Consider the following 14,774-nt stretch of genomic DNA (forward strand, 5'->3'; position numbering starts at 1 on the left):
TCTTCCTCTCTGGCTGCTGTCCCAGGAGGACTCTGTCCCTTCTGATCCGTGTGTTCCTGAATCCAGTTCTAGAGCCCAGCTCCTGAATCTGGTCCCTGTCTGCTGCTGATCCCCTCTGGGGCTGCTCTTCTGCAGGCTCTCAGCCCCAGGGCTCTCAGCCTTTCCTCCTCACAGTGCTGCTCCAGGCCCCTCAGCACCTCCATAGCCTCCCCTGGACTCTGCAGCAGCTCCCTGCCTCTCCTCAACTGGGGAGCCCAGCACTGGGCACAAGACTCCAGATGTGGCCTCACCAGGGCAGAGGGGTGGAGAACCTCCTTCAGCCTGCTGCCCATGCTCTTCTACACACACCCCAGGCCACCAGTGGCCTCCTGGGCCAGGAGGGCACACTGCTGGCTCATGGGGAGCTTGCTGGCCACCAGCACTCCCAGCTCCTTCTCCTTGGAGCTGCTCTCCAGCAGGTGCAGTGCTGCAGGGAGGTGATTCCTGCCCTGCTGCTTGCCTGGCTCCTGGTGGAGACACAACACTCTGCATCTTCCAAGCCTCAAGCAATCAGAGTGACAGAGAGTCACAAGCAGAGCCGACAGAGCCATCAACTGCCTGAGCACTGCCGCGGCGGCTCAGCCACGCAGATGTCTGTTTGCAGCACTCACTTCCCAACAAGCTGCTGGCTCACACAAAGGGACCCCTCTTCTGCTGCCTCTCCAGCAGCATCTCTCTTTACATCCTGCACTAATGGATGATTAGCAACATCAAACATATAGATTGAGTCATGCAATTATGCCTGTTAGAGAGTCAGCAGTGTTTGAGATCAGCCCAGTGCCTGCTGCCAATCAAACCCCAGCAGCAGATCCTGCCTCTGCTCCTCTCCTCCTAGAACCCAGCCAGGATTATCTTACTCCTCATGCTCTGCACCCCCACTAAGCAAGCCCTGCCAGCCCACACAGACCACAAAGCAGGATCTGGATGTCATCCTGGGGGGAGGATCAGGCTGGGCACAGTAAGGCTGCCTCACCCCAGCACAGAGCTGGGTGCTGCTGCTCAGATGCTTCAACAGCCAGCATCTGGTTAAGACTGTGGGAGGAGGAAGTGGGACCATGCTGAGGGTGCTGCTGAGCATCAGGAGCAGTGCTCACCTCCTGAGCACAAGAGATCAAAGGGGGACACCAGACATGGCCTCTGATGAGGCCACATCTTGAGCACTGGGTTCAGTCTTGAGCTCCTCTCTCCAAGGACAGTGAGGTGCTGGAGCAGAGGAGAATGAAGCTGGGGAAAGGTCTGGAGAACAGATCCAGTGAGGAGCAGCTGAGGAACTGGAGCTGTTCAGTCCCTACAGAAAGGAGGCTCAGAGGAGGCCTCCTGGAGGCTGGAGTGAGGTGGGGTCTCTCTTCTACCCTGTGACAAGTGACAGGGCAGGAGTAAGCAGCCTCAAGTTGCACCAGGGGAGGTTTAGGTTGGACATGAGGAGCAACTTCTTCACTGACAGGGCTCTCAAAGGCTGGCCCAGGCTGCCAGTTGAACCCCCATGGCTGGAGGTGTTTTGAAGACACCCAGGTGTGGTGCTGAGGGACATGGTTTAGCAGCAGACTTGGCAGAGTTAAGAGATTGGTTGGACTGGATGACCTGAAAGGTCTTTTCCTAGGACTCTCAGGCATCTTCCAAGGAAAGCCTGACCAGAAGAACCCCCAGAGAAGCAAATGGGAAGGCTAAACTTACCTGCTGTGTAAAGACACAAGCATGGCCAGCCCCAGCCCTGGGAAAGGCCTCCCTCAGCCCCCATCTGTGCACATGGCAAAGCTCCTGCCCAGCCCAGGAGGGCAACCCGAGCTGCCCTGTGAGCAGGTGCATCTGCACTCCAGGAGAGCTCAGCTCCAGGCTCCACACTTGCTTCCTGGGGCCTGCAAGCATCATTACCCTGGCCCAGAAGGAAAGGTACACGTGTTTGGGCCCCAGAACATTAAAGATGCCATCAATCACCAACTTCCCCTTGCTTGTGCAGATTCTCCTTTAATGACCTTTCCATGCTTCCCTCTCCCATGCCTGCTGGTGATATATCAGCAACCCAGACAGGCAGGGGGCTCAGGGGGCAGCATCTCTTCTGCGTGGGGCTCCCCATAAAGCAGTGGAAGAGTTATTGCCCTCCAGATAACAGCCAGCAGCAGCACACAGAGCACAGTAACAGAGATGTTTGACTCTCCCTCTACATCCCATCTGTGCCATAACTCAGAGGCTGTATCACAGATCAGCAGGAGCAGAGCAAAGCTCAGACTGCCAGCCCAGCCCAAAGGGGAAGCAGGATGCAAACCTGGTGATCACCTAACCTGCTGAGGAAGAGGGCTGCTCCCCTCCACCTCCTGTCTTGGGCCTGCTAGAAATAGAGTCAGAGAGCTCTTTGGGTTGGGAAAGAGTTCATGGAGTCCAACCAGCAGCCCAACACCACCATGGCCACTAAACCACCTCCCACCAGCCCAGGTTGCTTGAATACAGAATACAGAATGAACCAGGCTGGAAAAGGCCTCAGAGCTCATCCAGTCCAACCTCTCCCCCAGCACCATCTGACCAGCTCAACCATGGCACCAAGGGCCTCAGCCAGGCTCTTCCTAAACACCTCCAGGGATGGTGACTCCACCACCTCCCTGGGCAGCACATTCCCATGGCCAATCTCTCTGGGAAGAATTTCTTCCTCGCATCCAGCCCAAACCTCCCCTGGCACAGCTTGAGACTGTGTCCTCTTGTTCTGGTGCTGGTTGCCTGGGAGAAGAGACCAACCCCCACCTGGCTGCAACCTCCCTTCAGGGAGTTGGAGAGAGCAAGAAGGTCTCCCCTGAGCCTCCTCCTCTGCAGGCTAAGCAACCCCAGCTCCCTCAGCCTCTCCTCCCAGGGCTGTGCTCCAGACCCCTCCAGCCTGGCCTTGAACACCTCCAGGGAGGGGGCAGCCACAGCCTCCCTGGGCAGCCTGTGCCAGCATCTCACCACCCCCCTGGAAAGAATTTCTTCCTTACCTCCAATCTAAATCTCTTCTCCTCCAGCTCAGAGCCATTGCCTCTTGTCCTAGCACTACAACCCCTTGTACAAAGTCCCTGCCCAGCTTTCCTGTAGCCCCTCGAGGTGCTCCTGTGTTTGTCCTCCTGCTTCTGCTAAGTTGAAGGGTTCAGCAAGCCAGAGCACGAAGCACTCCCTGCTCCAGGACTCGCCCTTGCAAACAGAAAATCTCCTGCCCCCTTGCACCAGGAGCAGGTTTTCTGCTAGGATGAGACAGCCCTGTGGCTGCCACCTCGAAGAAGGCAGCAGTAGAAGAGTGGAGATCTACTCACTGCTCCCAGCATGATCCTGAAGATCAGCCACCGAAAGCCCCAGAGGACGACGCGGGAAGGAGGAGAGCGCTGGGGCAGGCGGGAGAGGCTCCAGAGAGGGCAGAGGAATATCCCCAGGAAGCCTGTCTCCAGAAGCTGGGATTCCCATCCTGTGGGGCCAAGGGGGGAGAAAACAAGAAAGGAAAAACAGTTACTGCACCGAGCCCCAGGAGTTATCCTCCCCCAGAGCTCAAACACTCAAAAAGAAAAGGGATAAAACCCAAACCCAAACCAAACCAAAAGAATCAAACCTAACCAACAAACCCAAACCAAAAAGAACCAAACCAACAAACCCAAACCAAAGCAACAAACCCAAACCAAACAATAAGAACCAAACCAAACAAACCCAAACCAAAAAGAACCAAACCAACAAACCCAAACCAACAATCCCAAACCAAAGCCCCAAGCAAGCCCACCAACCCCTGCCCAAACCCAAGCAGACAAGAAGCCCACCACAAAGCACACACCAAAGAAGACAACCCAAAAGAAAACCCAACCCAACCCAAGGCACAGCCTTGGACCAGTTTGTCAGTTTCTTGTGAGGGGCCTGAGCGAGCAGCCCTGCCCAACACACCCTACACCATGGGAGCTCAGATGCCTCAGATCCAGATGTGCCTCTGTTTCTAGATGAAACTGCTCTTTGAAGCCAGATAATCACTGGCACACTGATTCCCTCCAGGGGTGGGAACTCCACTGCTGCCCTGGGCAGCCTGAGCCAGGCCTTGGCAACACTTTGGGGAAGAAATTGTTCCTCATGTCCAACCTAAACCTCTCCTGATGCAACTTGAGACCATTCCATAGAATCATACAATCAACCAGGTTGGAAGAGACCTCAGAGATCATCAAGCCCAACCTATTAACCTAACCCCTAACACCTCCTGACAGCTAACCCATGGCTCCCAGTGCCACATCCAAGCCTTTGCTGAACACCTCCAGGGATGGGGACTCCACCACCTCCCTTCTTTATTCCTTGGGAGAAGAGACCAAGCCCCACCTGGCTCCAGCCTCCTCTCAGGCAGCTGCAGAAAGTGAGAAGCAGGTCTCAGATTTGGTCCATGACATCTCCCTTCTTCACCCAGTTCAGACAGGTGGGGAAACACCAACCAAAGGCATTTCTGTCATCCAACTCTACACCCTCAGAAGCCTTTTCAACCCCAAGGTCTGACACTGCCACACAAGCAACCCCACATGGAACTGGCCTCACAGGATCTCCAGCAGCAGTCCTGCAGCCTCCTTTGTATCTACCTTCATCAGCACCAAGTCCCCCAAATCAAAACATCACTTTTATTATTCCCCCCAGTTGTTATTACCCACCCAACAGCTATTAAAATCATCTCCCCTCTCCCTCCATGCCCCCTGTGGCTTCTCCACCAGCTACCCCAACTGCCCCAGAAGCAGCTCCCGGGAGAGGAGCAGCAGGAGATATTGTTGTGACAGCAGCTGCAGCAGGGAAGCAATGGCTGATAGAAAGTGTGAAAGGTTAATTGTAGCTAAACCCAGGCAGAAGCAGCAGCTCTGGGTCTAACTGGCACCGAGATGGTTGTATATCTCCTGTGCCTCTGCCGCACAAGCATCCCACTGTTACCAGCGCTTTCATATGGTAATGGCTGTCTTCCCCTGCAGACGTATAGGATGTGTGCTGGGTGGCTGAGCAGGGAGGCTCGCAGGGCTCGGGGCTGGGCTGGCCACCAGAGCAGTGACAGCCACTCTGTGGAGCCCTCTGCCTGCCCAAAGGCAAGGGAGGAAGGGAGAGAGACTGATGGGGTGGGAGGGAAACCAAACCAGCTGGGATGAAAGAACAACCCCATGAAATAGAGACCAAGAGCCACAAAGCAGTGTGGAACCCAGCCCCTGGTGGCAGCAACCACTGGTGCTGGGGGCAGGCACTGGGCAAGACCAAGGATGGACTCAGCAGCAGATGGGAACCAGATCCAGGAGCTGGGCTCTGGAACTGGATTCAGCAGCACACAGATCAGGACCAGAGGCAGAAGGGACAGAGTCCTCCTGGGACAGCAGCCAGAGAGGAAGAGGCTTGGCCCTGGTGAGGTCTCAGCTTGATCCTGAAGATGCTGCCCATGGGATGCAAGCCCTGGGTGGGCAGCTGAGGGTCACCTGTCCTGGCTGCTCCTCCCCACCAGTGCCACCTCTGACTGGCTGCACCCCAAGGTGGGGCAGAAGCTGTGGCAGTGCCCTTGGTGTGCAGAGGAGCAAGTCTCAGGCAGAGGCTCTCTGCAGCCCAGCCCTTGGCAGGAGCTCTGCCCATCAGCTTCTGCCTGCTAGAAGCAGCTCCTGGCTGTGCCCAGCTGCCCTGAGCTGCAGAAAGTGCCTGAGCTGAGCAGAGCCTGAGCTGGGAAGGGACAGCCCTGAGCAGAATCATTTCTGCCCTAGCTCAAAGCAGGACACAGGCAAACATCTCAATGTCTCCAAGTGGCCTTTACCTCCCTATGTGTGCACCTCCCTCTGCCAGCAGCTTTGCCTCTGGGGCACCACTGTTAGTTTCATGCTTAAACTGGGCTGCTGGGGAGGTGCTGTGTGCGTGGAGGGAAGGGGCAGAGAGCTCCCTGGGCACGGGAAGGGCTCTGAGCCGGCCGGCAGCGTGCGGGGGCGCGCGTGCCCCGAGCCCGGGCATCTGCTGGCCCCCAGGCACCATGAGTTCAGCCTGCACCTGTGCTCCTTGTTCCAAAGGGACGAGTTTGGGGCCTGGCACCACCACCCCCCGGCTGCCAGGGAGTCGTGCCAGCCAGGGGGCCAGCCCGGAGCCCTGCAGGGAGGGGAGGCCTGGGGCAGATCCTGCTGCCAGCTGTTGGCAGCAGCCTCTGCAGTGACCCCTTGCTGACAACGGGGGCTGGCAGAGGCTGCAGCTCAGCCAGCACCACACAGGGCTGCGCTGCAAGTGCAGCCAAGGACAAAGCCGGGTCACAGCACGGCTTCAGGAGTCTCTGCTTAAAGCTCCTCGGCTCGTGGTTCAATCCTGCCCAGCTCTGGCAGCTCTGCACCCAGCACTGGCCAGGTCTGCACCCAGCAATGGCCACATCTGCACCCCACAATGGCCACATCTGCACCCAGCTCTGGCAGCTCTGCACCCAGCTCTGGCAGCTCTGCACCCAGCACTGGCCACGTCTGCACCCAGCTCTGGCAGCTCTGCACCCAGCAATGGCCACATCTGCACCCAGCAATGGCCACATCTGCACCCAGCAATGGCAGCTCTGCACCCAGCAATGGCCACATCTGCACCCAGCTCTGGCAGCTCTGCATCCAGCTCTGGCCACGTCTGCACCCAGCAATGGCCACATCTGCACCCAGCAATGGCCACATCTGCACCCAGCAATGGCCACATCTGCACCCAGCTCTGGCAGCTCTGCACCCAGCAATGGCCACATCTGCACCCAGCAATGGCCACACTGCACCCAGCAATGGCCACATCTGCACCCAGCTCTGGCAGCTCTGCACCCCACAATGGCCACACTGCACCCAGCTCTGGCAGCTCTGCACCCAGCAATGGCCACATCTGCCAGTGGAGGCGAGGTGCTGAGCTTTGCCCCTGCCCCTCGCAGCGAGTTCCTGCTGAAAGCCCAGGCTGAAGCTGCAGATAGCCATGGAGAGCCTCTGATTTATTAACAACCCTCTTCCTGACGGGCTCAGTCCCCACAGCTGGTACTGTGGTCAGGCAGATCGATTCTCCACGCCAGCACACATCACCCAAACACTCACACACCCTGCCCTCGGCCCTGCAAGCTCCTCTCCAGCCTCACAGAACCCTTTCAGTTGGGAAAGATCTCTGAGATCATCAAGTCCAACCAGCAGCTTCCAGCAGCAGCTTGGCCTGGACCCTTCTCTCCGGCAGCCCTACTGCTCCTGACCCGGTGCCAAAGCTGTCACCACTGGCTGCTTCCCCACTGAGCGTGGATCTCACCCTGACCCTTCCAGGGTACAGGCCTTGACCCTACCTTCGAAGCAAGACAAGGCAGCAGGGTTGTCTGCTTCCCAGGGAAGCTCACAGCTAAACCAGGAGGAGCCTGAAGGCTGTGGCCAGGCTGTTGAACATCACAACTGCATCCACGGTGTAGCAGGGGGAGCTGAGCTCTGCCCCAGACCACAGCCACTCGATTGTAAGTTGATAAGAGGAAGATTAGGAGATCCATCAACGGCAACCTCAGCCACCAACAACCAAGCAGTTGTTCCTCTCTGCCCCTGCAAAGCCTCAGCCTCCAAATCCCCTGCAAGCTTAGGCAGGTTTGAGGCTGCAGCCACGTGTCTGCTGAATGCTGCTCACGCTTGAGCCTTGCCTCTGGGACACCACTTCTGAGGCCCCCAAACACACTGCAGCACCAACAAGGGAGCAACCAACCCATCCCACACCCTGCCAGGGAAGGCCTCAGGCACTTGGCTGGCCTGTGCAGCTCAGTACTAACAGGATTCTATCGTTTATTGGTGTCAGGTGGGCAGTGCTGAGGAGAGGCATTTGTGGAGGAGCTGTGTTATTGATCCATGCAGCAGTGCCAGGCAAAGCAGCCCAGCACATCCTCCACCTCCACAGAACATACTGGAACCACATCCCAAACCCTCCTCTGAGCTGCAGAAATCCTCCCTCTTGACATTTTTAGGACACTTCTAGCTCAGCAAACACATGGGCATGCAGAAATTCAACTCTTTGACCTGGGGCAGCCTAGAGAAGGAATCAAAGGATCCCCTGGCTTAGTGCTGGGGGATTCACAGGTTGGTTTGGCTTGGAAGATCATCCAGTTCCAAGCCCCCTGGCATTGGCAGGGACACCTTCCACTAGCCCAGGGTTGCTCAAGGCCTCATCCAACCTTGAGGGGAGGGCAGGTTCTGTGCATTGTGAGCTTTAGGAGAAGCCATGGGAGCAGCCACAGAGCGTGGCACACACCAAGGCCCATTGGCACTAAGGCAAACCAAAGCACCAGCACCAAACCAGCCTGCCAGGTGCAGCAACACTTCCCCATCCCAGCACTCTGGCAGTGAAAACCATGGGGGGCAGCAAGTTCTGCATGGGACAGCAATGTGCCCTGGGGGCCAAGAAGGCCAGCGGGGTCCTGGGCTGTAGTGTGCACAGCAGATCCAGGGAGGGTCTCCTCCCCCTCTACTCTGCCCTGCTGAGACCTCATCTGGAGTACTGCCTCCAGTTCTGGGCTCCCCACTTTGACAGGGACAGGGATCTGCTGGAGAGAGTCCAGCAGGGGGCTATGAGGATGATGAAGGGAGTGGAGCACTGCCTGGGGAGGAGAGGCTGAGCCCTGGGGCTGTTTGGTCTGGAGAGGAGAAGACTGAGATTTAATCAATGTTTATCAATATCTGAGGACTGGGGGTCAGGAGGGAGGGGACAGGCTCTGCTCAGCTGCTCCCTGGGGTAGGACAAGGAGCAATGGATGGAAGCTGCAGCACAGGAGGTTCCACCTCAACACGAGGAGGAACTTTTTCACTCTGAGGCTCCCAGAGGCCTGGAGCAGGCTGCCCAGAGAGGTTGTGGAGTCTCCTGCTCTGGAGCCTTCCCAGCCCTGTCTGGATGTGTCCTGTGTGCCCTGTGCTGGGTTCTGTGGCCCTGCTCCGGCAGGGGGCTTGGGCTGGATGCTCTCTTTGGGTCCCTTCCACCCCCTGGCATCCTGAGAGCTGTGATTTCCCCCCTGGTGCCGCTTGGCTGCGGCAGGAGGAGGGCAGCTCCCGTCCCCGAAGCACCCCCCAGGCCACCCCCTTGGGCCGGGGGGGTCAGCTCCAGGCCGGCCCCGGCGCACACTGATACTGCTGGGAAGGAAAGGGTCAGGCTGTGACCCACCTGCTCCTGTTTGCTTCGCTTGGAGCTCGTCAAGTTTCAGCAGCTGCAGCGCAGCACAAAGCTGCCCATTGTTATCTGCCGCGCAGCCGGAGAGGGAGCCACGGGCTGGGGGACTGCTGGGGGTGCTGGGCTGGGGGGGTTCAGTGGGGGGGGGGGAAGAAAGGAAATAAACTAAAGCTGCCAATGGGGGCTGTGCTGCCCCCCCCCCCCCCCAGCCAATGCCTGCCCAGAGCTTCTCACACGCTCCAAACTTGGTGGCAAAATCCAGAGCTGGGCATTTGCTAGGGGTCTGTGCTGGGGCAGAGGAGGAGGAGGAGGAGCTGGGAGATGTTGGGGGAAAAACAGGGAAAGGGAATGATACAAAAACCCAACCCAAGCCCAAAAGCTTTCCCCTGTCCCTTGGCACTTGGGTTTCTCCTTGAATATTATATACCCACCCCCCCGATTAACAGCTTCACTTCCCCTATCCCTTCTGAGGGTTTTCAAATGGTTTGCTGCTTGCCAGTGCTAGAAGCCCTCCAAGAGCTTAACTCACACAGATCCCAGGATGTGAGGAGGGGTTGGAAGGGACCTCCAGAGACCATCCAGCCCAACCCCCCCTCCAGAGCAGGACCACAGAATCTAGTGCAGGTCACACAGGAATGCATCCAGCTGGGTCTTGAAAGTCTCCAGAGAAGGAGAGACTTGAGAGCCTCTCTGGGGCCTGCTCCAGCGCTCTTTTCAGCTAGGAAATTGAGCTCCCCACCAAGTGCTCTGCAGAGTCACAGCTCCTGTGCTGCTGGAGAGAGAGGAGCTGCTGGAGAGAGGAGCTGCTGGAGAGAGGAGCTGCTGGAGAGAGGAGCTGCTGGAGAGAGGAGCAGCCAGCCCGCGGCGCGCGGTCCCCCCGAGCCCTCCGGCAGCCACCGCAGGCCTTGGCAGAACATCTGATGAACAGGGCTGGTGCTCAACGTGACCAAAGGAAGGTCTGTGTGCTATGAACAGGCTCCAGCAAAGTCCAGAGCAGCCCCATTATGGCTCCCTACAGGGAGGATTATTTCCCATGGAATCCAGATTATGGGACACTGGATGGTGAAGCTTTCCACTCTGCATCTTTATTGCTGCCCAGCACATAGCTGGTGGGGAACCCAAGCCAGGCTGCCCAGGGGCCATGGAGGAACCACTGCAGCCCCTTCCCCCCCAGCCCCACACACTGCACCTTCAGCCTTCACAGAGTCCAGAGCTGGGGAAGCTGGCAGAGACCTCTGAGACCACCAAGCCCAGCTGCCCACCCGGAGCTCACAGTCCACCGCTGCTGCTAAACCACTGCCACTACACATCCCCAGCACCACAGCCAGGTGCCTTCAAAATACCTCCAGGGATGGGCACTCCACCACCCCCCTGGCCAGCCTGGGCCAGTGCCTGGGCCAGTGCCTGGGCCAGTGCCTGAGAGCCCTTTCTGGGGAGAAATTGTTCCTAATATCCAGCCTGAACCTCCCCTGGCACAACTTGAGGCCATTTCCTCTTCTCCTGCCACTTGTTGCATGTGAGAAGAGACCAACCCCCACCTGGCTCCAGCCTCCCATGCAGCAGCTGTAGAGGGCAGTGAGGTCTCCCCTCAGCCTGCTCTCCTGGAGACTAAACAACCCCAGGTCTCTCAGCTGCTCCTCAGGAGATCTGTGTTCAAGGCCCTTCACCAGCTTGGCTGCTTTCCCCTAGCCCAAACCAGCTCTCTGCTCAGGTGGCACAGAGCTGGGGGAAAGCAGCAAGGCTGAGAAGAGCAAGAAGCCTTCAGCCCTGACTACAACATGGTCAGAGCCTAAAGATGAGAAATTGTCTTGCTTTCAATGAATCCCTTGTTCTGAGTTAAAAAGAAAAGCTCTCTGGCCAGAAGAGTTTCTTCTTCAGCAGAGACAGCTCTGGGAACTTAGGTTTGTTAATCCTCCTTCCTGCAATGCAGGATGAGATGAACCACCTCTCACATCTACACATCAGACCCAGATTTGCATGGCACAGAGAAATGCCTCCACACAACACAGAGATCTTGGAGCTCCCTGCAGCCTGGGCAGAGGAGCTGGGACAGTGCAGCTGTCTGCCCATGAATATTGTGTGTCAGCCTCCCTGGCAGCCAGAGCAGGACAGACATCCAAGACAGACCAGCTTCCACTGGAATGGGATTAACTCCTGCCCAGCCTCTGCCTCCTCCCCACCTCCCTGAAATGTTCAGCATGATGCAATTCCAGCCCTGGCCTTGAAACACCTGCTGGAGGGAAGGTGGTCGCTGATGCTGGTGACTACAGGATGCTCTGATCATGAACTGCAGCCTGGGGCTGTTCAGCTTGGAGAGAGAAGGCTCCAGGCAGACCTCAGAGCAGCCTTCTAGCACCCAAAGGGGACTAGAGGGCAGCTGGGGAGGGACTTGTAGTGATAGGATAAGGGGCAATGGTTTGAAACTGGAGCAGGGGATCTTTAGAGTGGACATCAGGAAGGAATTCCTTACCATGAGGCTGGTGAGACACTGCAGCAGGTTGCCCAGAGGACTTGGGCATGCCTCAGCCCTGGAAATGCTTAAAGACCAGGCTGGGTGAGGCTTTGAGTGACCTGGGCTGGTGGAGGTGTCCCTGCCCATGGTCATGGGGTGGAACTGGATGAGCTTCAAGCTCCCTTCCCCCTGAAGCCATCCTGTTGCTCTGTGAAGGCTGCAAGGGGGCTGCAGTGAGGTGGGGGCTGGCCTCATCTCTCCAGTCTCAGGGGACAGAACAAGAGGAAGGGTTAGGAGGCTTAGGCTGGAGGTTAGGAAAAGCCTCTGTCCTGCAAGGGGGTCAGGGAGGGGCACAGGCTGCCCAGGGAGGGGGAGGAGTCCCCATCCACGGAGATGCTGAAGTGGTGTGTGGGCACAGCAGTGTGGGAGGTGGTTTGATGGCCCTGGTGGGGCTGGGCTGGTGCTGGGGCTGGGTTGGTGGTGGGGCTGGGCTGGTGCTGGGGCTGGGCTGGGCTGGTGCTGGGGCTGGGCTGGTGCTGGGGCTGGGCTGGTGCTGGGGCTGGGCTGGGCTGGTGCTGGGGCTGGGCTGGGCTGGGGCTGGGGCTGGGCTGGGCTGGGGCTGGGGCTGGGCTGGGGCTGGGTTGGTGGTGGGGCTGGGCTGGTGCTGGGGCTGGGCTGGTGCTGGGGCTGGGCTGGGCTGGTGCTGGGGCTGGGCTGGGCTGGGGCTGGGGCTGGGCTGGGCTGGGGCTGGGGCTGGGCTGGGGCTGGGTTGGTGGTGGGGCTGGGTTGGTGCTGGGGCTGGGCTGGTGCTGGGGCTGGGCTGGGCTGGGGCTGGGTTGGTGGTGGGGCTGGGTTGGTGCTGGGGCTGGGCTGGTGCTGGGGCTGGGCTGGGCTGGGGCTGGGTTGGTGGTGGGGCTGGGTTGGTGCTGGGGCTGGGCTGGTGCTGGGGCTGGGTTGGTGGTGGGGCTGGGGTGGTGGTGAGGCTGGGGTGGTGGTGAGGCTGGGTTGGTGCTGGTGCTGGGGCTGGGCTGGTGCTGGGTTGGTGCTGGGGCTGGGTTGGTGCTGGGGCTGGGGTGGTGGTGAGGCTGGGGTGGTGGTGGGGCTGGGTTGGTGCTGGGGCTGGGTTGGTGGTGGGGCTGGGATGGTGGTGAGGCTGGGGTGGTGCTGGGGCTGGGTTGGTGCTGGGGCTGGGCTGGTGGCTGGACTGGATGAGCTTTGCCTCCCTGGCTCTACAGAACCCCACCTCTGGGAACCACTTCCCACTGCTCCCGTGCCACAGGGAGGAGAGGCTGCTGCCACCTCCCCTGTCTGCAGCCAACAGCACTCTTCTGGAGGCTGCTGGAAGATTTGGGAGAAGGTTATCAAGAACTTTTTGTTCTTAAAAGTGATAAAACCACACAGAAATTAAGAAAAAAATTATTAATAATAATAATAAAAAAAAAAAAGAACAAAAAAAAAATTTAGCTTAAAAACTTTTAAAAGCTTCCAAGTGCTCTCCAGGGTAGTCATTAGAAACTACTTAGGTACCAGGAGGGTGATAACAGGGAGTTAATGCAGTGTTAAATGAGGCCTCCTCGCATGCAGAAGTGTAAGTGACAGAGGACTCAGCTGGGAGGATTTGTGTTTCCCTTCCTCCAGGCTGCAGCTAATGGAGTTCCTGTTTGCAGCTCCGGGGGCGGCTGTCACTCCCAGGGCTCTCTACACACTGCCTTGGATCACCCCAGCTCCCAGGCACAAAAAACAACCTCAGCTGTCCCCAGAGGGGCACCAGCACCTCCTCAAGGGGGGCAGCAAGGCCAGGAGGACGCAGGAGCACTGCAGCTCCTCGATGCTGTCTCTGCAGATGCAGAATCACAGCAGCTGCTGCTCCTCACACACGGCCTCAGGCTGTGCCAGGGGAGGCTCAGGCTGGAGGTGAGGAGGAAGTTCTGCACAGAGAGAGAGATTGGCCACTGGGATGGGCTGCCCGGGGAGGTGTTGGAGTCACCATCACTGGAGGTGCTCAGGAGGAGACTTGATGGGGTGCTTGGTGCCATGGGTTAGTTGGTTGGGTGGTGCTGGGTGATAGGTTGGACACAATGATCTTGAAGGTCTCTTCTGGTCTGGTCTGGTCTGGTCTATTCTATTCTATTCTATTCTATTCCTCCCTGGACTACTTCTGTGAGGGAGGGGATTCTGCCCCTCTGCTCCAACCCCACCTGCAGTGCTGGAGTCCTCAGCACAGACCTGCTGGGAGCCCTCTGCTGTGAGGCCAGACTGAGAGACTTGGGGTTGTTCAGCCTGGAGAAGAGAAGGCTGCAGGGAGACCTCCTGGTGGCCTCTCAGTGCTTAATGGGGACGGTCAGAAAGCTGGGGACAGGCTCCTGAGCAGGGCCTGTGGGGACAGGACAAGGGGGGAGGGCTTAACTACAGGAAGGAGATTCAGCCTAGAGATGAAGAAAGATTTTTTGCAGAACCATCCCAGGTCAGGTTGTTTGGGGCTCTGAGCAACCTGCTCCAGCTGGGGCTGTCCCTGCTGGCTGCAGGGAGGTGCACTGGGTGAGCTTCAGAGGGCCAACAAATGAGGTGCAACACAGAGAGCTTCCTACATGTGAGATGAATGATGGCATCAGAATCATTTTGGTTGGAAAAGACCTCTAGGATCCTCAACTCCAGCCAGGCTCTAACTTGTCCAAGTCTGGTGCTGAGCCATGTCCCTCAGCACCACATCCCTGCAGCATTTAAACACCTTCAGGGATGGGCATTCAACCACCTCCCTGGGCAGCCTGTTCCAGTGTTTGAGAACCCTTCCAGTGAAGAAGTTTCTTCTAATGCCCACTCTAAATGGTGAGATGTCAAACACAGCCAGGAACAGGCACAGAGGAAAGGAAAGGCCAAGGCCAAGCGATGCCACCAGGACCAGGGCACACATCCATCAGAACTGGTGCTGCCTTAGGGCACAGCAGCATGCTCCCACTCCATCAGTTCCCAGCAGAAGAACATCAAATGGCTTTAAAGGCTTGGAAGGAAAAAAGCCTGGAGGAGAAGAGCAATCCCTGGCTGGCAGGAGTGGCTGGGAAGCTGATAACCTGCCTGCTGCAGAGCTCTGCTCGCCTTTGAAGCAGTTGGCTCTGGTGCTGCTGGAAGGTGATCCATCAAGTCTGGATGGATCACTGGTTTGGATCCAGTACTGTGA

General features: G+C 57.9%; 1 protein-coding gene across 2 annotated transcripts in view; it reads right to left on the bottom strand.

Annotated features, from left to right (window-relative positions):
• The window catches only part of LOC137456702 (lipase maturation factor 1-like), a 177,988-nt gene that overhangs the window by 118,128 nt on the left and 45,086 nt on the right, over nt 1–14,774 (bottom strand). For both annotated transcript variants that reach the window (XM_068168281.1, XM_068168282.1), the window contains one exon: nt 3,312–3,460. In XM_068168281.1, coding sequence (XP_068024382.1) covers nt 3,312–3,460 — 149 coding nt within the window. The remainder of the gene's footprint in view (nt 1–3,311; nt 3,461–14,774) is intronic.

Source organism: Melanerpes formicivorus, unplaced genomic scaffold (genome assembly GCF_026170545.1).
Source record: "Melanerpes formicivorus ecotype bairdi unplaced genomic scaffold, bMelFor1.0.p_v2 SCAF_135, whole genome shotgun sequence".
In the NCBI taxonomy this organism is placed as follows: Eukaryota; Metazoa; Chordata; class Aves; order Piciformes; family Picidae; genus Melanerpes; species Melanerpes formicivorus.